The 21610-nt window shown below is 43.1% G+C and overlaps 1 protein-coding gene across 1 annotated transcript; it reads left to right on the top strand.

The window, feature by feature from the left end:
* Positions 1–987: 987 nt before the first annotated feature.
* Positions 988–14476, top strand: SPART (spartin). The gene is made up of 6 exons (XM_056858391.1): positions 988–1759; positions 4045–4242; positions 9642–9765; positions 12758–12952; positions 14104–14262; positions 14382–14476. Exons 1-6 carry the CDS (start codon positions 1013–1015, stop codon positions 14474–14476), a joined length of 1518 nt encoding a protein of 505 aa, XP_056714369.1. The 5' UTR covers positions 988–1012.
* Positions 14477–21610: the final 7134 nt, after the last annotated feature.

Raw genomic sequence — 21610 nt, 5'->3', positions numbered from 1 at the left:
TCTTCAGCTGTGGTCTCACTCCTTCTTGTTTAGTTAAAGAAGTACCATCATATAAAGAACTAGCTCTTAAGATTACTGTTTACAGTTCACAAGTCAACAAAATCATGGGATAAAGCTTTTGAGGTCTGTGTCACTTTAGGTGCGAGATTTGCATGTTGAAATGCCCTACTATAAAACACACCCCACTCAGTCACATGGCTCACTGGGTGTCTTTGGGCTAGTCACCATCTCTCAGCCTAACCTACCTCACAGGGTTGTTAGGAGGATAAAATGCAGGAGATGCGAACCATGTACTCCTCTCTGGGCAGGACGAAAGCGTGGTTAATAATTGTAGAAAGGTAATATGCCTGGAAGAGTTCCCATCTGCAGCCTGAAGTGATACCTTCCAGGGTCGGTTTTAGCACTTGATTCTGCTAATGATATAAAATGGCCGTACGTTTGCAGCAAGAGATCAGACTGTCAAACAGCTTGAAACGTAAACCGCTTTCTGAGGTTTTTCCAGTCAAAGGCAATTTGCTAGTGTATTGAGTGGCTTGTGTGGGATTAAATGGATTTTATGAGCATCAGATTAAAACCCTTCATATAGGCGTGTGTTTTGTTAAGATTACGCTTCAGTGCACAAAAGCAACAAGACTCCATAGCTCAATCCATAAACTGTGGCAATGGTGAGGGTCCAAAATCCAGCTTTCCTCCAGCCTAAGGAGGAAGATGAGCCACTTAAGTTGGAAGAAGTTTCCTTAGGCTGGATGCACAAACTTTGCTCGGTGAGGTGGTAGGTGGAGATAGGCTCCAGCCTGATATCTCTTTGAAGAGAGGTGAGCCTGTTTCCTAGGAGTTTCGCATTGTAGAGATGTGTCTATTCAAGACTGTGCTTCTTATGTGCAGTCTTACGGCTTCACTGTGTGTTGTTTGTACATTTTTTGGCATCCAAGCAGTAGGTATCACCTAACTGAAGTGTCCTTTTCTGCTTTATGTCTCCAGTTACGCTCATGCTGTGTCCCCGTTTGCAGTAATGGAACAAGAACAGGATCCAGCTATGCAAGAAAATGCCACCATCAGGGCAATCAGAGAAGAATACAGGAAAGCTTTTGTGTATGTTAATAAAGGCCTGAACACAGATGAGCTGGGACAGAAGGAAGAAGCAAGGCATTATTACAAGCAGGGGATTGACCACCTGCTGAAGGGAGTCCATATTCCTTCCCAAGGTCCTGAATGTGCAGGACCCCAATGGGATGCTGTCAGGCAGATGCAGCAGAAGATGAGGGATACCCTACAAAATGTTAGTGCTCGGCTGAGCGTTCTAGATGAGAATGTGCAGCCCAATCCCATGGAAGTGGGTGCTTCTGCAGAGGTACCTAGATTATATCCAGCAATTCCTGTTAAAAAAAAGCCCGGGAGGCCTCCTGTGCCTGATTCATTGAAATCACCTCCTTCTTCAAAGGCTCTGTCTGTAGAAGCACCCCCTGCTTATACCCCGGAGGCCACCGATGGGCACTATACCGTGTCCTATGGAACGTACTCTGGGGAGTTCTCATCAGTTGGAGAAGATTTCTACAACAAAAACATGCAGCCGCCTCCTGTTCAGAATTTTGGAGTGGAAGCAGACGAGCTGATCCTCATTCCGCACGGGGTGCAGATATTCTACGTGACACCTGATGGGCAAGTTAGCGCTCCCTCGTATCCTGGATATCTTCGGATTGTGAAGTTCTTGGACAGTGACGAAGCACGGGCCCAAAATCATCCCCCTGCTTTTCTTCAGGTAACACCTACAATGCGCTGTGACTGCAGCAGTGTCAGTTTGTGTGGTGTAGTGGTTAGAGTTTTGGGCATGGGTCTGGGAGACCCAGGTTGGACTTCCCACTCTGCCGAGGAAGCTGACTGGGTGACCTTGAGTCCGTCACATGCCCTCAGCCTAGCCTACTTTACAAGTTTGTTTTGAGGATAAAATGGAGGAGAGGAGAACACCATAAGTCACTTTGTGAGACCCTTGTCTTCTGTCTTCATGAGACCCTCCCAATCTGATCCCCAGTCCCCTCTTAGTTGTTTTGAAGGGTGCCCCCTTAAAAGCCTAAATGTGGTGGAAGTCACTAGGATGAGTCTCAGAAAGCATACCTGGGCTGCCATGACCAAGACCTCTCACTGGCAGTCTTTAAGCAAAGGCTGGACAAACATTTGTCACGGATGCTGCAGGCTGATCCTGCATTAAGCCGGGGGTTGGACTAGATGGCCTATATGGCCCCTTCCAACTCTATGATTCTATCAAGGAGGCAGGGTGTCATTGATATGCGTAAGGCATTTACCTACTCTCAGTTCCAAGGCATGCATAATACAAACATATCCCTTGCTTCAAGGAATGCTTCATCAAAGCAACATGAACCATTTCATGTCACCCTTAAGTGTCACTGGTCCAACCATTGACCAAAGCAGCCTAACATCTGATCCACTCAGAATCCCTCAAGGGAACAGTTTTACCATTGTTTCACCCCAGGTTTTTTAACTACCCCACTTTGGAATGTTAGGTGTCACCGCCAGGTCTGGTCAGCTGTTACTTTCCAACTACAGTCAAATTCAGACTTAATTCCCTTGGACCAATCCCAATCCTGGGAAAGTGGGGTCCCATGTCTAAAAAAAAATCATGAGGCAGTCAATAGTTGATCAGGAAACAAAGGCCTTCCTGTTCTTGTGCTGCAGTGGAACAGTGGCTGTCAAACTCCTCTTCAGGAAACCCTGGGATTCCTTGGAGAACTACTGAAGGTTCTGCAATGAGAAGCTCAGTAATTGTAGACAGATTTCCCTGAAATTTGGTCTTCCATTGTCAGTTTTTCAGGGATGGGTTTGTTCTAATATGCACACTCAGTTCACATAGGGCAGCCTAGTAGCCTGTCCGGCCTCAGCAGTGTCCTTCTCGGATTTGGTGAGAAACTTATAAAGTAGCCCAGGATCCTGTGGAATGTCTAAGGATTCAATGGCAGAAGTCATCTGCTACTGAAATATATGTTGAATTGCCAGATACTGTTGGGGGGGAAAAAAACTTTTTGGCTTTTTCATAGGGTCTCAGAGTTCCAAAGACTTGATAAGCTTGTGTTTTCAAAATGGTATATGTTAATGTCTTCTATTGTCTTTTTAAAGAAGAAAAAGGGTTGATTTTTATATGCTACTTTTCGCTACCTTCAAGGAGTCTCAAAGCGGCTTACAATGGTCTTCCCTTCTTCTCCCCACAACAGACACCTTGTGAGGCAGGTGGGGCTGAGAGTTCTGAAAGAACTGTGACTAGCCCAGGGTTACCCAGCAGGCTTCATGTATTGGAAATCAAACCCGGTTCACCAGATTTGAGTCTGCTACTCGTGGAAGAGTGGGGAATCGAACCTGATTCTCCAGATTAGAGTCCGCCTCTCTTAACCATTACACCATGCTGGCTATATAAAGTAGGGTTGCTTCACACAATGATGTACTTGCACAATAGTTCCGTAGAAATCCGTGTAAAATCTGTTCAGCCATTTATGTGCATTATCAGATACAGCATTTAGCTTTCAGTGTGCATTGGGAAAGGGCTGTTCATGGTGGTGAATCCAATATTAGATGAGCTAATGCGCATGATCAGGTAGCCATGATAGGACTTGGAACATAGCAGCTCCTTGTAACCATCCATATGTACTTCAGTGGTTCCTCTGAAGCTGATGGCAAGTAATTTCACTATGCAAAAATGCTTCCAAGAATTGGGCCATGTTCATAAGGTGGTATCCGAGACACAAAGGAATCTTAGCACCAACACTGTTGTTAAGTCCTTTTGAAAGTCCATTTTGTACAGTAAACGCTACATCTTGTACATGGCTGAAAATATCCTTGCATATGTGACTTGTGAGCCCCTTTGAAAGCAACATAGCAAAACACTGTGGGCTGGTAGATCAGTTTGGAACTCTAGGGCTTGTTTATACCCAGCCATTGATGCTGATTTTCCAGCATTTTTCGACTGAAATGGCAAGATCTACAATTGCTAATGTGTGACTTGTTAAAAATGTCTTCTTCTGGGTATCTCTCCTCCAGGTTTGTGACTGGCTATATCCCCTGATGTGCTCTCAGTCGCCTGTTCTCTCCTGCAGTAGTGGAGTGTACATGTTCCCTGACGTGATGTCACAGGTGTCAGGATCCTACGTGGGAGTAGTGTTATCTTCGGAACTCCCCGCTGCTGTCAGAGAACTATTTGAAGATCTGCTGAAGCAGATGTCTGACCTTCGAGTGCAGGTAAAGGCCAGCAGTATATCATTGTCTGACAGAATGATAAAGTAAAATAAGGCACAAGTATCACAGGGTGACACTAGCAAGCTGTTACATAGTCTGGGTTCCTGGAGCACCTAAAATGAATGAGAAGCTCGCCAATGCACAGGATTCTGTTAAGAATGTAGAACGTGGCTCATTTTGATGTGCATGCAGAAGGTCCTAGGTTCAATCCCTGGCATCTCCAGTTCAAATCAAGCAACCTTTATTGGCATGTTCTCAGAAATATAGCATAGAGCCGTGTTGGTGAACCTACGGCAAGCGTGCCGGACTTGGCACACCGAGCCCTCTCTGTGGGCACGTGCGGGTAAATTGAGCAGCCATCGCGTCTGCCTTCCCTGGACTGCCTGCCGCCCAGCTGGGGCTTTGAACTCTGTGCAGCGCGGAGCAGTTCGAAGCCCCCCCCTTCCCTGGACTGCCCAGCTTAGGGGTTTGAACAAACATTAATAGTTCAAAAGCATGCCGTTCAATAAAAAGTTGTTTGTATCATTGAAAGCTCTTATTGTGTTTTTCTTTTAAGGCAAAAGATGTTAATGTATGTGTTATTTTTTCTAAACTAAAACCTCAGTATTCGGGTTAAATTGCTGTGTTGGCACTTTGCGATAAATAAGTGGGTTTTGGGTTGCAGTTTGGGCACTCGGTCTCTAAAAGGTTTGCCATCACTGGTAGAGCATCTCCAGTTAAAGGGACTAGGCGAGCAGGTGATGTGAAAGACCTCTGCCTGAGACCCTGGAGAGCCGCTGCTTGTCTGAGTAGACAATACTGACTTTGATGGACCAAGGGTCTGATTCAGTATAAGGCAGCTTCATGTGTTCAGTGCCTGTTTAATCATGATGGAATAACAATTTAGTTTATTGGGGAGGGGCCGTGGCTCAGTGGTAGAGCATCTGTTTGGCATGCAGAAGGTCCCAGATTCAGTCACCGACATCTCCAGTTAAAGGAACCAGGCAAGTAGGTGATGTGAAAGACCTCAGCCTGAGACCCTGGAGAGCTGCTGCCAGTCTGAGTAGACAATACTGACTTAATGGACCAAGGGTCTGATTCAGTACAAGGCAGCTTTATATGTTCATGTGTGTGACTGAGAATACATTTCCAGTGTGGTCTGCTGGGGGTGGGGCTAAAAAAGCTTTCCTAGGAACCACTGGGGAAATAATACTGCAGTTCCTGTGGATGAGGGAGCAGAAATACAGTGACCAGGTTAGTTGCTGGTACCCGAGTATGGTATAGACAAAACCAAATTACTGTGAGTGTGGAAAATAAAAAATATTTTAAGTTAGATATAGTAATTTCGGAGACAGCTGGATTCCTGGCTACTCATTAATGTTCACAGAAGGAAACTATTATTGCATGGTCTATGGATTTAACAAAGAAAACTGCATTAAGTAGGTGGGAAATCTAGTCGGTAAAAGTTATAGGTAGCAAACTTACTGCTGAAAATCTGCATTTCTAGTTTAAAGGTTAACACAATTTTCCTACAAAAAATACACCATATAACCTCTGTCATTTTATTGTAATAAAATTGGCATCGGCCTGAAGAGGTTTGTTATATCTATCACAGAATAGGCCATTTCATTATGAACATCGCCACTACCTTATGGTATTCATATGACCCCAAGCTCCCTACCCGGTTACTTCTACACTCTGACCTCCCCTTCCCTCAGACGCCTTTTTATGCAAGCCCACCTAAATATCCTTCCCACGGCCTGGACCAGGGGCAGATATGCCAAAGTCCCCTATGTTAAAAGGCTATGCTCTTGTGCCACCGGCCAAGCCGAAACAGTGGCCCACGTTTTGCTACATTGTGAGCGCGGCTCACCCTTTCGAGAACAGATTATCGAACCCCTCCTGAAAGATTGCCCTGGCGGCACTGATAAGGAGCAAGTCAGATTTCTCCTAAGTGATAGTCACTCTCAGGTTGCTGCAGGAGTTGGCAACTTCCTGGGACTTATTTTTAAACTTTTAAAAACTATTTTAATCCATGTGCATGATTTTAAGGAAGAATTTTACTCAAGTTTCAAAACCTCCTTTTATCCTAATATGTATTTATTTATTTATTTTATGCCAATAAAGGTTTTGATATATGTTACGAACATCCTGATCCTGCAATTACTTGTTGGTGTGTCTCACAAGCACTTAGAAACCAGTTAATGCATGAATTCACCTGCATGCCATTCTTAAGAGTCACTTTCTGTGCTGCTTGATAACCTGTTACTGCACTGCAGTGTAGAACAGATTCCTTGTTGAGCCTTCGAAATTGTATCTATTAATGCCCTTGATATGGTGTCACAGGTTCCAGGATCCCATGAGGGAATAGGGTTACCATCATACACAGGATCTTACAAAGAGCTTTTTGAGGATCTGTTAAAACAGAGATCTGATCTCAGAGTCCAGGTAAACTTTAGGGCTGTGGTGTTAAGCTGGTAGTGGTGCAGGTTTTTACTGAGTTGATGTATGCTATTTTTAAGAAATAACAGTTGACTTTGTGGTGGTGGTTGAAAGTGCTGTCAAGTTCTTGTGATGACCCTGTAGAGGCAAGAGACTTCAAAGGTGGTTTGCCATTGACTGCCTCTGTGTAGTGACTCTAGACTATGTTGGTTGTCCCCCATCCAAATACTAACCAGGATCAACCTTACTTAGCTTCTGAGATCTGATGAGGTTGGTCTAGCCTAGGCCAGCCAGGTCAGGTTTGCCCTAGTGCTCTGTCACTTACTTATTGTGAAATGTACATGGCCACAGCTAGCAAAAAAAGGCAGATGCTGGCTAACAAAATATTAAGACATTAGCAATATACACAAAGAGATTCATCTTTTTAAACAGTATGTTCAGAAAGCTATCTCTTGCATGTATGCCATACATTAACTGCACATACTTTAACCAGGAGAGACTCTTAAAGTGTCAAAGGTTATTGGACTTAGAATATATATATCTGCTATATTTTTATCCTGCCCCACCTCTCAAGGAGATCAGGGTGGCATGCATAGTTCTTTTCTTTATTTTTTCCTTGCAACAATCCTGTGAAGTAAGTTAGGCTGTATGTGACTAACCCAAAGTCACCCAGTGAGATTTATGGTTGAGCAGGGACTTGAACACATGTCTTCTCAGTCCTCGTCCAGCTGCGTGACTTTTGCACCACACTGACATGAGGAGATGGGCGCAAATTATGAGACGTTAGCATGGAAACTCGTCTACACCTTGGGCTCATATTTCTTCCTTTTTGCTAACTGATGAGGGCACAGTAACCAGGTCTGAACTGTTAACTAGATCTGTTTCTGTCTACTGGAAAGAATATCTTTGAGGAAGGTGTACCATTCAGATCCTGTCAACTAGAAGTTACTGACTGACAAGTGGCAATTGCTGATTTCTTGATCCTATCGATTAATAACGCTTTCTCTTCCCAATGTCTTATAAAGCTAATTTCTAAGAGCTATGTATGAGGCAGGAGCAGACTGGTAAGTGAAAATGGCCCTGGAGCAAGGCAAGCTAAGTGGCCGCTGTGGTGCTACAAGCCAGCACTGCAGGGGTCGGTCAGCAGTGCAAACCAGGGATATTAGCTCGCCCAGGGCTTTCCTCCTGAAAACTGGCAGCAGTTTGAGAGAAGGCAATTGGTGAGCTGGCACCAACTAGGGTTGCCAATGAAAGGCCAGAGCCAAGCAGCTCCTGAGGTTCTGAGAGAGTTGCTAGAGCCCGGTTACGCTTGCCTCTGGCCACTAGGGTGATAGCCCACTGGGAAATTTCCCTCCAAGTTAAATGGCCAATCTGCCCTGGTATGAGGTGTCTTTAATTTTTGGTCAATGGCATTTTGTTTATTGTTGCCCTACCAATCAGCCTGGGGCTTGGCATAGTACGACGAGATAGTCCCTGCCCTGAGGAGCTTACAGTAAGGGGAAGTGACAAGGAAGCGGAGGCAGGGATAAGCAGGAAGAGAGCATGCATTCATTCCCATTACTTGCACTTAGACTTGGTTCCAATGGGGAAGGAGGACTAAAGGGGTGTAGCTAGTTTTTAGCACGTGGGTCATTTTTTACACTTTTTGTTGCTCAAACAAATTTTGTTTGTATTTTATTTAGCTAATGCTTGGACACTTATCAAAATGGGGAACAGAGTCTTAAGTACTGCAAATAGTAACACAATTAAGAACCCTTTGGAGGCAGTGTCTATGAGCTGTACATTGATGTTCGCAGCTAGGAGAGCTTTGCTGTGTGACCAAAATACCTATTCCCGTTACACAGTGATTTGCTTAAGGAGCTTACAGAGGGATTAATCAGTGATCTATATATACCCAGTCAAATCAAATCAAAGTACTTATTTGACTCCTTTGCATTAATAGGGGCTATTTTTAATTGTTAAGCTTGTGTTGGGAAATGTATGCAACCGAACTTGTGTGTGTGAAAACCTCTTTTCACTTTTCTGCAACATAGTGTACTTTAAAGGTTGATTTAAAATGTAACATTTTTTTCATGGTACATGGGAATAAAAAAAACACACACCCTGAATTGAGCATTCTTAAGCTAGAGCTTCATGCCTTTTGCTCCAGAGAAATTTCTTTTTGGAAAGACTAGCACATTGGAATTCAGAATGTTGTTGAGAAAGGGAAGAGTGACTGTATAAAACTGTGGCACAACTACTTGGGTTCATTCCTCCATTCCCTTCCCCCAGTATGTTAAAATAATTATTAACTTTTAATGTCCTTTTCTAGTCATTGTTATTGTTGCGGCCTTTAAACTCAGGTCTGATGTCTGATCCCATTGCTAAATCTTTGGCTAGCCTTTCTAGCAGAGGGTGTCTTTCTAGCAGAGGGTCCTGTTCTTGTCTAGGCCAGTGTTTAAAAAAATCCAATTGCAAGACATAAATTGTTACCTGTAAATTTGAGAGGGGAAAAACTCTGAAGGCGTAGGTTTCCGTGAAAAGCTGCCTCCCCCCAGTCTCGACTCCCTGAAGAAAGTTGCCAGGCAGCTTCTTAATACTGAATTTATTTTATTTTTCAAAAAATGTATAGCCCTCCATCAACTGTGGCTTACAAAAACCCATTTGAGCCGGCACTATAATAATTAAAACATGCATAACAACAATCAAATCAAAGTACTTATTACTCATGACCTGTTACCCGTTTCCAGGCTCCCCACATCACTCTCCTGATCTCCCCAGAAAAGCTTTAATAGAGAGCTGGAGCCCCAGCTGATAAATGATTTAAGAATCACTTAGTTGTACTTCGCTGTAACATGGTGTCTGTGAGTTTGGCTTTATAAAGAGGGAAACTTGATGGTCATAGTGCAAATATCAGTAGGAGAACTTGCTTCTGCCTACGTTTCCTACTTTACCGTGACTTGTGATCTTAATGCTTTCTTGGATGTTGTTCCCTTCTTTAGCCAGCTGAGGCTTCCAGTGATGTGATCAACCTCCGCCAAACAGTGCGTATTCAGCCAGAGCCTGAAGAGGGGGCAAGAGCAATACCTGACTGGAGTGAGAAGGTCGCCCATGGGATCTTAACAGGTACTTTCATATTGTATCCTGAAAGCATAACAGTTAATCAACTTCTGGTTCTTCAAACAGTTCTGTTCTAGAAGTTGGAAGATTCGTTGGAACATCTTTTTTTTAAATGTCCATAGTCTGTCTTCTTGGAAATGTATAGCGTTGGATCCTACAGAGAATCTCCGCTGACAGAAGGGGTTTTTGTCAGTAGAATGGGTCTTCCTTTTCTCTCTCGGTAACAGAATTGAAAATCAATACTATTTCTTGTGAATTTTTGGCAGATGTCGGGAGCACAAGCTAAAAATATGTTGTATCATTAATATGCTAATTAAATTAAAACTCACACATTATCACTGACCTGTTGCCCTAGGCTGCACAGATAAAAAAAATATTAAATGCAGATGGTACAACTAGCCCTAGAGGAGAAAGAGTTCTAAATCTGAACACTACACGGTTCCCACGCAGGAACTTTTAGTCTCTTTCTAAACAGCTCAACAAGCAAGTTTCAGTGCCAGTAAACAGATAGCAATCACCAATTACAGTGCTGGACTGCCCAGGAGTCAATAGTGTAGGAATAAAATACGTTTATCACACTTTATTACCCTGTACACCCAGCAAAATACACAAGGTGGTTCCTATACTCCTGTGGAATCGTAAAATTGTGTTATTCCTAATTTTGTTGGCCTTGGTTGTAAACATCTACTCTGTATGTTCAGTTTCTGTTTTACCTGTTTTATCTGGCGTGACTGCTGCAAAATTTATTTATGGTTCCTATACAAGAGAAAAAAAATAATCAGGGAGCTGGATCCAAAGGAAATTTCTGCTGAGGAAAAGGCAGAGATGGATGACAGTTCTCACTGACTTCCCCCTCACACTACAGACCTCTTACTCCCTTAATGCTGTTCGCAGGGCTCTGCTATTCCACAGAAGCACCATTTCAGGGAGCATTTTGAACCGCTGCAGCAGCAGAGAATAACTTTCTGTCAAGTTGACTCTTAGCAATTAAATTGCAATTCAGAACTAGAAATCAACTTGGACTCCATCCAGGAGGTGTTCTTGTTTGCCAAATAACCAAAGGGTGGCAATTGAATAATTGTGCAGCCTTCCTTTTGTGCATCTGAGCCATGTATGCTGCTCAGAGGGTTTTGTGGCATGAGGATCACAGTTGGCACATACAGTTGCCTCCAGGGACATGCAGCTGGAAGCCATTTTTTGTCTTTGTGATATAGTGATGCAGGGAAAAAACGAATTCCACTTGGTCAGGCCCCCACAAGTTTAGAATCTGTATACACGTTATGCAAGCTGAGATGGTGGTCCTGGCCTCTTGACGGTGCAGGCCTGGAGACTCATTTTATTCATATCCACCCACATAATAACCTGCTGCTGTGATAAACCTGTAGCCTCTCCAGTTGTGTTTGTTTACCACATATAGAGATAATTTTCCATGAGGAAGGATCGAAAGAGGATGACACACACACACACAATCTGGAGCAATATAGTCCAGAATTCTACTGTTTGCTTCTTTAGAGTGCACTCAGCCACTCTGCAAACACTAGTCCTTGTTCCAGAGCGCTTTTAGCAGTGCTCCTAAAGGCTATAGACAAAACAAGAATGTGCAGACTTTTCCTGCTTGGTCAGATGGTGGTGGAGGAGTGCTATTGTGCAATGTGGTCTCTTCTGGTTCAGCATGGTTGGGAGAGAAAGCATGCCCTGTTAGCGCCAGTTACAATTGTAGGTCTCACTATTTTATTATGGTTTTTATCCCATCCTCCCCCGCCCCCCAAGGGTTCAGGCTGGCATTTCCACTCCCTGTGCGCACACTTATTCTTGCAACAGCTTTGTGAGGTAGATTAAGCTGATCTAAGGTCACCCAGTGGGTGGCACAGAGTGTTAAGCTGCAGTAGTACAGTCAAAAGCTCTGCTCACGACCTGAGTTCGATCCCAATGGAAGTTGGTTTCAGGTAGCCGGCTCAGGGTTGACTCAGCCTTCCATCCTTCCGAGGTCGGTGAAATGAGTACCCAGCTTGCTGGGGGTAAAGAGAAGATGACTGGGGAATGCACTGGCAAACCACCCCGCAAACAAAGTCTGCCTTGGCAATGTCGGGATGTGATGTCACCCCATGGGTCAGGAATGACCCGGTGCTTGCACAGGGGACCTTTACCTTACTTAAGGTCACCCAGTAGACTGGTGTCCTAAGGGAGGTAGCAGTGCCTTGTTCATGGGATCTGGGGAGACCTGCTCTGGGGCAGCAGCTAGAAGAAGGGTACTTTGCACTCGGGGGGGGGGGGGGAAGAAGCTGTAGCTCTGCTCCTGACAGCGAGGGAGGCAAGGGAAGATTTCCTATCATGACTTTTCCAGGGCTGCCTGCAGAAAGGGGGGATTATGCTTCATTGAGATGAATGGAGCGGTGGGCAAAGGCATGTGTTCTCTCGACGTGTGTTTGTACATACATATATATACACCAACACTAAATATTGTTTGAGAAAATCTTTTCCAGAGAACAGTTTCTTGACATTGCTACTTCATCACTTGAGTTCATTCATTCTTTCCCCCCAGTTTTTTTAAAGTGTTATATCCATAAAAATACAAACAAACATAAAACACATAACAGCATAACATGCACGGCACAATACAAACACAGAAACTAAAATAACAAACAGGCAATTCTGGGTGAGCATATAGAATTGTAGTATCTTCCCTAAGTTATACTGTTCTAGCTTTATAACATTGAGTATACTAGTTTTTATTTATTATTTCATTCTCATAATGTTAGTACTTTGCAATTGTATGATAAAACTCGCCTTATGATTTTAATATTAATGCTAAGTTATTTGTAATCACTAATTTCTCTTACTTTTCCAATATATATTTTTTTATCTAACCATTTTCAGTTCTATTTTTACGTATTTTACGACACGTATGAATAATACAATTTCCAATTATTTTGAAACTCTTCCTGGGACTTTTGTTCACTTGGTTAAGCTCATTCGTTCTTTCTTTGGTGTCCCAAAGGAGCCTCCTGGGTGAGCTGGGGTCTGGTCAAAGGAGCCGAATATACTGGAAAAGCCATTCACGCGGGAGCATCTAAACTGCGAGAACACATTCAGCCGGAGGAAAAACCTGTGGAAGTCAACCCAACTGTAGCAAAGAGTCTCCAAGTAGCAAAGCAAGCTACAGGAGGGGCGGTAAAAGTCAGCCAGTTCTTAGGTAAGATGTGTGCATCTAAATGGAAGGATTTGCTTCACTCCATAGATGTCATTTTTTTTTCTTTTTTTTTGCTTGTGTTTCTGACTGGCAGGAGCTAGACAAGGAAACTTGTTCATACCTACAATGGGATAACCTCACTAGTCACTCTGGCAAGCTCTCTTGTTGGGTTCCATGGTCAGTTCAGTGTCTTGACTCAAGTTTCCTCTGAAAGGGTGAACAGATAATGCTGGTACCTGCATTTTTTCCAACCCTTTTGTTTTTTAAAAAAAGGATATGGAATAGTTCACCTGTCCTTGGCTTAAAAAGATACCAATATTATCTTTTATATGATAACAGCCAGAATTACCTTTGTGAGTTATTGGAAGTCAGGTAATCCACCAGTGGAAGAATGGATCACAAAATGTAAAGAAATCTTTTTGATGATCGAATTGACATTCTTAAAAGGAGGGAAGGATATATCTCAGTTGATTAGAGTTTGGCAAACCTGTTCTTCAAGAGTTGCTTGACTGATGTAATCAAACGGAGAACAAAGATTTCAGTGGAATGTTATTTCAAATATTTTTATAAATTGACTATATTTGTGATAGTTTATGTGATTGTAACACATAAATTATAAATTGACTATATTTCTGATAGTTTATGTGTAAAAAATATACTTTACAGGTGGGTGGGTATGATAGGTAGCAAATCGCATCAGTGCTGTTAGGCTGTTCGTCCAGTTTCCAGCAAGTGTTGGAGTCCTTAGATCTTGGCTAATCACTTTCAGATCCTTACATTCTAACAGATACTTTCTCATTTAGAACCATTAATGTATTTTTGTCCCACTAGCCCCACCCCAGAACCTTATGGCAACACATATGGGGTCCCCTCTCAGACTGAAGTTTTCCAAATGGGGAACTTCTGGTTGTCCAAAAAAAATGGACCTGGTCAGAGCGTGATCCATTCTGTTCCCAGGTAGAAACTGGGTTATCTTCTTTCATTATCTAGGCTGCTGAACCAGTGGAAATACTTCTGTAGTTTCACAGCAGCTCCCTCCACTATGGAAAACGATTGAGGGGATGAGCTATTAACATTTAATTGTTTTATGGACTCCAGCAGATCTCATGTATTTGACAAGAACACCCAGTGTAACCAGTTACTTTATGTTGTAGTTGAAAGTGTGTGCTCAATTGCAAGTTGTGTTGGAAGAGAGTTAGCCCCTCATGTCAAGAAGCATGGATGCAAACTGGTTCCAGACGCGCTTAAGAAAGACAAAGATGGGAAATCGACTTTGGATGGGGCTCTTGTTGTAGCTGCAAGTGGAGTTCAAGGTAACATGAAAATAACTCAACTTCGTTGTGTTCTATAAGTGTTCCTTCCCCTGTGTTCCTTCCCCTCTCCCCCCCACCCCACACTAACTTCAGTTCCAATAAGCTTATTCTGCTTGCAGGGTTTTCCACAATCTGGCTCGGTTTGGAAGGTGCTGCAAAATGCATTGCTAAAAATGTATCCACAGAGACGGTTCAGACTGTCAAGCACAAGTAAGTTCAGCTTTTTTCCCATCTGCTGTGGAATCAGTTTTGCTTATGCAGGAATATCAGCCCAGATCCTATAGCAGAAGTAAACTTGACTGAGCAAAAAGTGCTCACAGGGAAGTGGGGAGGGCTCCGTATCACTTCTGTTGCTGTTATCTCTCCTTCTCTTTCCATGGGATTAGGACAGCTCGGCTTTTAAATGCCCAGAGTTGTCACTATTATAGCTAGCTCATACATTACGTAATAGAGCCATTCGTGCTTGCTTGTTTACTTCATTTATACGCCGCCTTTCTCCCCAGTGGGGGTCCAAAGCAGCTTCCATCAGTCTCCTCTTCTCCGTTTTATCCTTGCAACAGCCCTGTGAGGTAGGTTAGGCTGAGAGTGTGTGGCTGGAACAAGGTCACTCAGCAAGCTTCCAAGGCAGAGGGCAGATTTGAACCCACGTCTTTCAGATCCTAGTCTGACACTCTTTAAGTAGAGCCAGTGTGGTGGAGTTGCTAATTACACCACTGCGTAAATGTTCCCTGTCTTTTTTGTTTGTTCTGAGGTTTAACCTGTTTTGAAATGGGGTTGTTGCTTCCCCCCCCCTTTCAAAACCTGAATATGCCTGTATTTCAGTGCAAGGGATGAGCTGAGTGGAGGAACATTTCTGTACATCAGTAACAATATTTTACAACTAAAAGATATTACAGATTGTACATAGGTTCGGGTTTTTTAAGCTCCAGCAAGAAATTAAAAGGTGGCACAGAGTGGTAAGCTGCAGTACTGCAGTCAAAAGCTCTGCTCACGACCTGAGTTCGATCCCGACGGAAGTCGGTTTCAGGTAGCCGGCTCAAGGTTGACTCAGCCTTCCATCCTCCCGAGGTCGGTCAAATGAGTACCCAGTTTGCTGGGGGTAAAGGGAAGATGACTGGGTAAGGCACTGGCAAACCACCCTGCAAACAAAGTCTGCCTGGTAAACGTCGGGATGTGACGTCACCCCATGGGTCAGAAATGACCCGGTGCTTGCACAGGGGACTACCGTTACCTTTTACTTAATACCTGAGTTTCATGCACTTCCTGCAAGTGGAAGCACCAGCTGTATAAGATGACTTGGGTGTCAGCAGCTGGAGCGGTGGTGGAGGAAAGTGCTTTCAAGTTGCAAATGATTTATGGCGACCTTATAGGGTTTTCAAGGCAAGAGACATTCAGAAGTGGTTTGCCATGGCCTTCCTCTGCGTAGCGACCCTGGACTTCCTTGGTGGTCTCCCATCCAAATACAAGCATACCTCAGAGAGATTGCGGGTTCAGTTCTAGTCCACCGCAACAAAGCGAGTCCCAGGACTTTTTTTTGTTTCCCAGTGCTTTTAAAAGTTATGTTTACATGATACTGTAATCTATTAAGTGTGCAATAGCATTATGTCTAAAAAATGTACTGTAATAATGATGGAAACTTTTGAAATTCTGCGAGAATTACCGAAATGTGACAGAGACACGAAGTGAGCACATGTTGTTGGAAAAATGGCGCATTCAAGCATGTCTATCAGCGCAATAAAGCGAAGCACAATAAAACAAGGTATGCCTGTATTAAACAGGGCAAAACTGTACTTAGCTTCCAACATCTAGCATATTCGGGCTAGCCTGGGTCATTTCGGTCAGCAGGAGGAGTAGAGGTCTGGAAATAGTCACTGGCCTTGCGGTGATAGTTGAAGAAAAGCAAATGAGGCTGTAGTAATAGGTTGCATTATATAGTGTTTGCAGTTGGCATGGGTGGAAAAGTGGGAAATTTGGTGGGGGCGAGGCTGCCAATTTGGAAGTTCGGTTAAAATCTTTTGCTTGACTTACAAAGATGGCTCCTTGATGAGGATTCCTACTGAAATTCTACTGCTTACTTATACCACATCTTTTTTCATGCAAGAATCATGGTGCATCTCGGTAAACAAAAGTAATTTATCCCTGGAAAAGCTGAAGGAGACCCATGCTTCTACACTACTTGAAAAATTCATGTTCATTTTTGTTCTTATTTTTAGATTTAAAAATAGGAAAAACGGAGATCAGCTTTCAGTGGCCACTAAGAGTGACAAGCAATAAGTAACTTGCAGTTATATACTACTAACCTGTATTCAGATAACTTTGAGGATTCACCCCATCTCTTGTGCTTATATTATACTGTCTTGTGCTTGTATAAAAATCCACCTGTGTGTTCCACTGGGCCCATGGTTGAGGGCAGCAACGGTTTTACACCAACTGCCCTCTCCTGCTGGACCTTTCCAGGGCTTTTATCTCCTGCTGTTTATCTGCCCACAATACTAGATATTCTGGCTTTATGAAATAATTTGTGTAAACACAGCAGCAATTAATATAAATGCTTAGAGTTTCTCTGGACTCATAATTCCATCTTCTTACTGCTATGATCCCAAGGTCTCTGCTTTGTCTTCCTTCCGCTTGACCTTTCTGTTTCTAACACTGCTGACAATCTACTTGTGCTTGATCATGGGTCTTACAGCTGTTCAAAGCTGGTTATTTCTTGATTTGAGATTAGGGCACTGTATAAACAGTGTGAGGTTTCCTTGTCGTTCTGTAAAGTACAAAGGGGAAGGGGAGATAATCAGCAGCACCCCCCCAATAGTGCAGCTCCTTGCTCCTCAGACTTGCTATTTACCTAACTTGAGTCTTGGCCAGTCTAATGCTATGACACAGCTGCCCTGGCATCTGAGGTTTGGGGGATTATTACCTAGCCCTGATTGTGAGCAGTGTGACGTGATAGGAGGGGTTTATTTTACTGCCTGTGCTCTGGGAGAATTGGCAAAAGGGATTTGCTCACCTCGCAGTATGCATCCCCCGACATTAATTTCACTCGGTGCTGTTGGCTGTTAGGGACTCTATCCCCTTTGTATCTTAAAGTGTGGGGGTCATAGAAGGAAGGTTTTCCTTCCAATTCTAACTTCTGTTCCCCTCTTGGAGGGGGGGTAGTTTATAGCATCCTTGAATGGAAAAGGAAGAGATAGAATTGGGGTTAAGGGATTGTGTGCTGAGAGGTTATAAATGGTTAAGGGAATCACACAGGCCAATTTCCAGTCTCACCTCTGTCTTTCCCCCTCTCCCCCCTTTCATTTTTTCGCTAACGCTTGGCCTCTTCAACACACTGTGGTTCCTGAAGGGCAGTGAATGATGCTTGGTGCCTGTTGGGCCATTTTGAATCGTTTTTCTGACAGGACCATCCAGTTTGCTATTGGTTGAACACATGCTTTTTTTTAAAAAAAAGTAGAAATACGAATTGTTCTTCAGTGGCTCTGACACTGTATAGTGTTTGAGTCCAGAAATTGTTTTTGAGATGGTGTGAATGCTCTTACTGTTACGTTCGGCAGTGCATGAATGAGGCATTGCCGTCGTTTCTGTTTCTTGGTATTGGTGTTATGGCTTACTATGACATTAATAAAACTAATTGGATTGAAAATGTTTTGCTTTTTGCTATCCAGCCAATGATCAACTTGCTGTGGTTCGCAAATTAATATTAATAAGGCTGCTGCTCTGTCAACAGGTGATTTAAGACCTGTATTATTGAATCTTGATTTTCCCACTTCAGTATATTTTCTGAAATGGGTATAGACTACAGCTGACTCTTGGTGGATTCTTTGCTTACTGGCAACAGTAAGTTTCCCCTACTGGGAAGCAGTCAATATTTTGGCTTTAAAATGTAGCGGATCATCCTGCAAGGTTAGCAAACAAGAGCTTCATGACTTCTGTACTGATGGCATTCAGAAGCTACTAAACATATAGAGAATTTCAGGAATTAACTAACCAAGTAAAAAATTGGCATTCTGCAGAATTACTTCTTAGTTGAGATTTTAGAATGTATTTCTACTATGAATCTTTAAAACCTAGTTTGAGTGGTTTTGTCTCAGTGTAGTGTACATGAATGGGATTTCAGTGCTCTGTGATGGATCCTGGCATTTAAAACATTCTCTTTTCAGCAAAATAGGTTTGGAATGCTTGTCCCTTAACTGTTGAAAAGTAAGTGAGATTCAGCTCTGTACCAAACATGATTTCAGAAGCAGCATAAATTTTATTGACAGGGTGGTATAAGCTTTAATTTAGAGTAGTGTACCCCAAAAAGAAAGAATAAAAACAATTTTTGAAGCAGGGGGAAAAACAGGATTTTATTTCACCCGAGACCGATTAGCAGCCCTATCAAATTAAGATTGTATTCTTCAATTGTTCTTTCCCCCCCGTGCCACTCAAACCTTTTGCTTTGGGAAGATTGGCTTGAATTTTGTCTTGGCAATTGCTTTTTTCCAGGTTTCTCCAAAATGAATTTTGAATAGCCCGTTGGGAGTGGGCGTCTGTGCAATTTCCCGTAGCAGAAATGCTAGAATCTCCATTGACATGTTCTTTATTTACATTAAGGTATGGGGACGATGCCGGCCGTGCGACAGACAATGCCATGAATTCTGCCATCAACGTGGGGGTGACAGCTTTTAATATCGACAATATTGGTATCAAAGCCATCGTGAAGAAAACTGCGAAGGAGACGGGACACGCAGTGCTGGATGAATACAAAATTATAGAAAAGGGGAAGAAAAAGGATGGACAGTGATGATTCTTGCAGTTGAATTTCCTGAAGCCTTAAAGTGTGGTGTAACTTATTGAAAATAAATTAACTATTAACAGACGTTCCCCTTTATTTTTCTAACTGTCATACTTCTGGACTAATTCCAAAAGCATTTTTTTTAAAAGCAGTCTGTTTCAGGCACCATCTCAGTATTTCTGTAAGAAATTGAAATGCATTGGCATTATTGTTAAGCTTCCATGCAAGAAAGGCTCGCGAAAGCTTTTTCCGAGCTGGGAGAAAATCATAATTTAGCTATGTGTATAGTGGGGACTATTTTTGTAACCTTATTTATAGGCCAAAGCTATCTGGAATAACTAATAATATAAATGGTTGCTGAGGTAAAAAATCTGATCAGACTGTTTGTGCTACTTCTGGTTGCTGCAAACCTACTGACTAAACTAATAAGCTCCCTTGGAAACAAAGTATAGGCTTTTCAAGTATAATTTTTGTGAGATGAAATCTTCACTTCCCAGCACTTGTAATAAACCAAAGATTTAAATATTGCTATTTCTTCCGTTAGTGTTACAGGAAGTTAACCAAACTGCGAAATCCTGGACTTCTCTGGAGTTGACAGTTCTCCTACTTTGATGGGCAGACCTAATTCCACACCTTGTAGATTGGCCTCATCCAGCCTGTTTGTGGGAAGAGGGTTTTTTTGGGCTTTAATGAAGCTGAAGTTCCATTGGAGGAAATGGTGTGCTTGGCATAAAAGCTTTAAATCACTGTGCTACAGGATCACGTAACAGTCTCTGCTGAGAAGCTTCTCTAACACAAGTGAAAATTGCTGCCCTGTGTTGCCCTGTGGTACATTTCATATGGTTATATATTTACTGTGTTCAACAGCTAATGTAAAAACCCAGTTGCTCTTAATATGGGAATCGATTACTGTACCCTTGCTTTAGTTTGGAAGTTCACTGAGAGCTTTCACAAATGCCAAATGTTGTGGTATTGACTGGGAATAAATCCACTGGTTTAAGAAGCTAACTCAAAATCTGACTGAGCTTTCTTAAGTATTTAAAAATACAAATAAACTTAAAATGAATTTTGTTGCTACTTGCATTTTTATTTGGATATGTACAATACATTGAGGGGTGTTGGAAGGGAAGTGGGAAACGTATGTTTTCATTTTGTATATGGAGGATAATTGGGTTTCTAACAACCATGGAGGGATATAATCTTTGTCCCTAATATGCACTCTCTAAATCTCTCTCCATCTTAGCTACTCTCAAAATCTGTGACTAACAATAAAGAGTATCCTTCTAAAGCAACCAGGCTTGCATTTTAAAGCAGCTTTCCCTCCACTTGTACACAGCCAGCTCACGCTAACGTAATTCCACCAACAGCAATCACCTAGGGAACCTCTAATTTCAGATGCAGTGTATCTCTTGTCAGCCAAAAACAACTGCTGCTTTCTCTGTGTGAGGGAACACTTCTTTGAGGCATGGGAATGGGAGATAGGGTTGCCAGATCCAGGCTGGGAAACCTCTGGAGATTTGGGGACTGAGCCTGGGGAGGACAGGGACCTCACTGAGGTACAATGCCATAGAGTGCACCCTTCGAAGTACCCATTTTCTCCAGAGGAACCGACCTCTGTAGTCTGGAGATGAGCTATAATTCCAGGGGATCCCAAATTCACACCTGAAGTATTGTCGAAGGCTTTCATGGTCGAGTTCATTGGTGGTTGTAGGTTATCCGGGGTGTGTGACTGTGGTCTTGGTATTTTCTTTCCTGACGTTTCGCCAGCAGCTGTGGCAGGCATCTTCAGAGGAGTAACACTGAAGGACAGTGTCCTTCAGTGTTACTCCTGTAACACTGTCCTCCAGTGTTACTCCTCTGAAGATGCCTGCCACAGCTGCTGGCGAAACGTCAGGAAAGAAAATACCAAGACCACCGTCACACAGCCCGGATAACCTACAAGAACCAATCACACCTGAAGGGTAGCCTCCCTGTCTCTTTGGCCCTTGCTAGACCACAGTGTCTGAGTATGCACAGAGACCGTTTCCTCACTGCTGGACATCTGTGGCCCATAGGGATACCACTTGCCTGAAGAAAAAGGCCTGTCCCTTTAAATCACTGGTTCCCAACCAGGAGTCGGTGGACCCCCAGGGGTCCGTGAGAACTAAATTAAGGTCCGCGAAACAAAGTTATAAACCCATAATAAATTAATATTTTCAATTAAAAGTTCTCTATTATAAAAATATATATTCAAATATTATTCTAAGTTTAATGTTTAACTGACAGTTTATTTTCAAATTCTCTGAATTTTTATTTTGAACCTTGGGGTCCCTGCACCGAACAAAAAAGTCCTAGTGGTCCCCGGTCAAAAAAAGGTTGGGAACCACTGCTTTAAACAGAGGTTTAATGGCATGTTGTTGCCTGGGGGTTGCAAGCACGGTTTGCAAGCGCGCGGCTGGGTCCCCCCTGCCGGAGGGCGGGCGCCCTCTGCTGGTTCCGCGTGGGAGGAGCGCGTCGCTTTGCGCCGCCCTGTGATGTGACAAGGAGAGGGGACGGGGCGTTCCAGCCGGTCGCGTCACGTGACCTCGCCTCGCCCGG

The sequence above is a fragment of the Euleptes europaea genome, chromosome 12 (genome assembly GCF_029931775.1).
Source record: "Euleptes europaea isolate rEulEur1 chromosome 12, rEulEur1.hap1, whole genome shotgun sequence".
NCBI classification, from domain to species: Eukaryota; Metazoa; Chordata; class Lepidosauria; order Squamata; family Sphaerodactylidae; genus Euleptes; species Euleptes europaea.
The sequence above is the reverse complement of the archived record's forward strand: the minus strand, read 5'-3'. Positions and strand labels throughout refer to the sequence as shown.

Excerpts from the sequence above, each read along its gene's own strand:
- SPART (XM_056858391.1), top strand. The coding sequence starts at position 1,013 with ATGGAACAAGAACAGGATCCAGCTATGCAAGAAAATGCCACCATCAGG. Across the intron at positions 9,766-12,757 it reads CGCCCATGGGATCTTAACAG|GAGCCTCCTGGGTGAGCTGG; the intron begins GTACTTTCATAT and ends GGTGTCCCAAAG. Across the intron at positions 12,953-14,103 it reads AAAAGTCAGCCAGTTCTTAG|TTGAAAGTGTGTGCTCAATT; the intron begins GTAAGATGTGTG and ends TTTATGTTGTAG.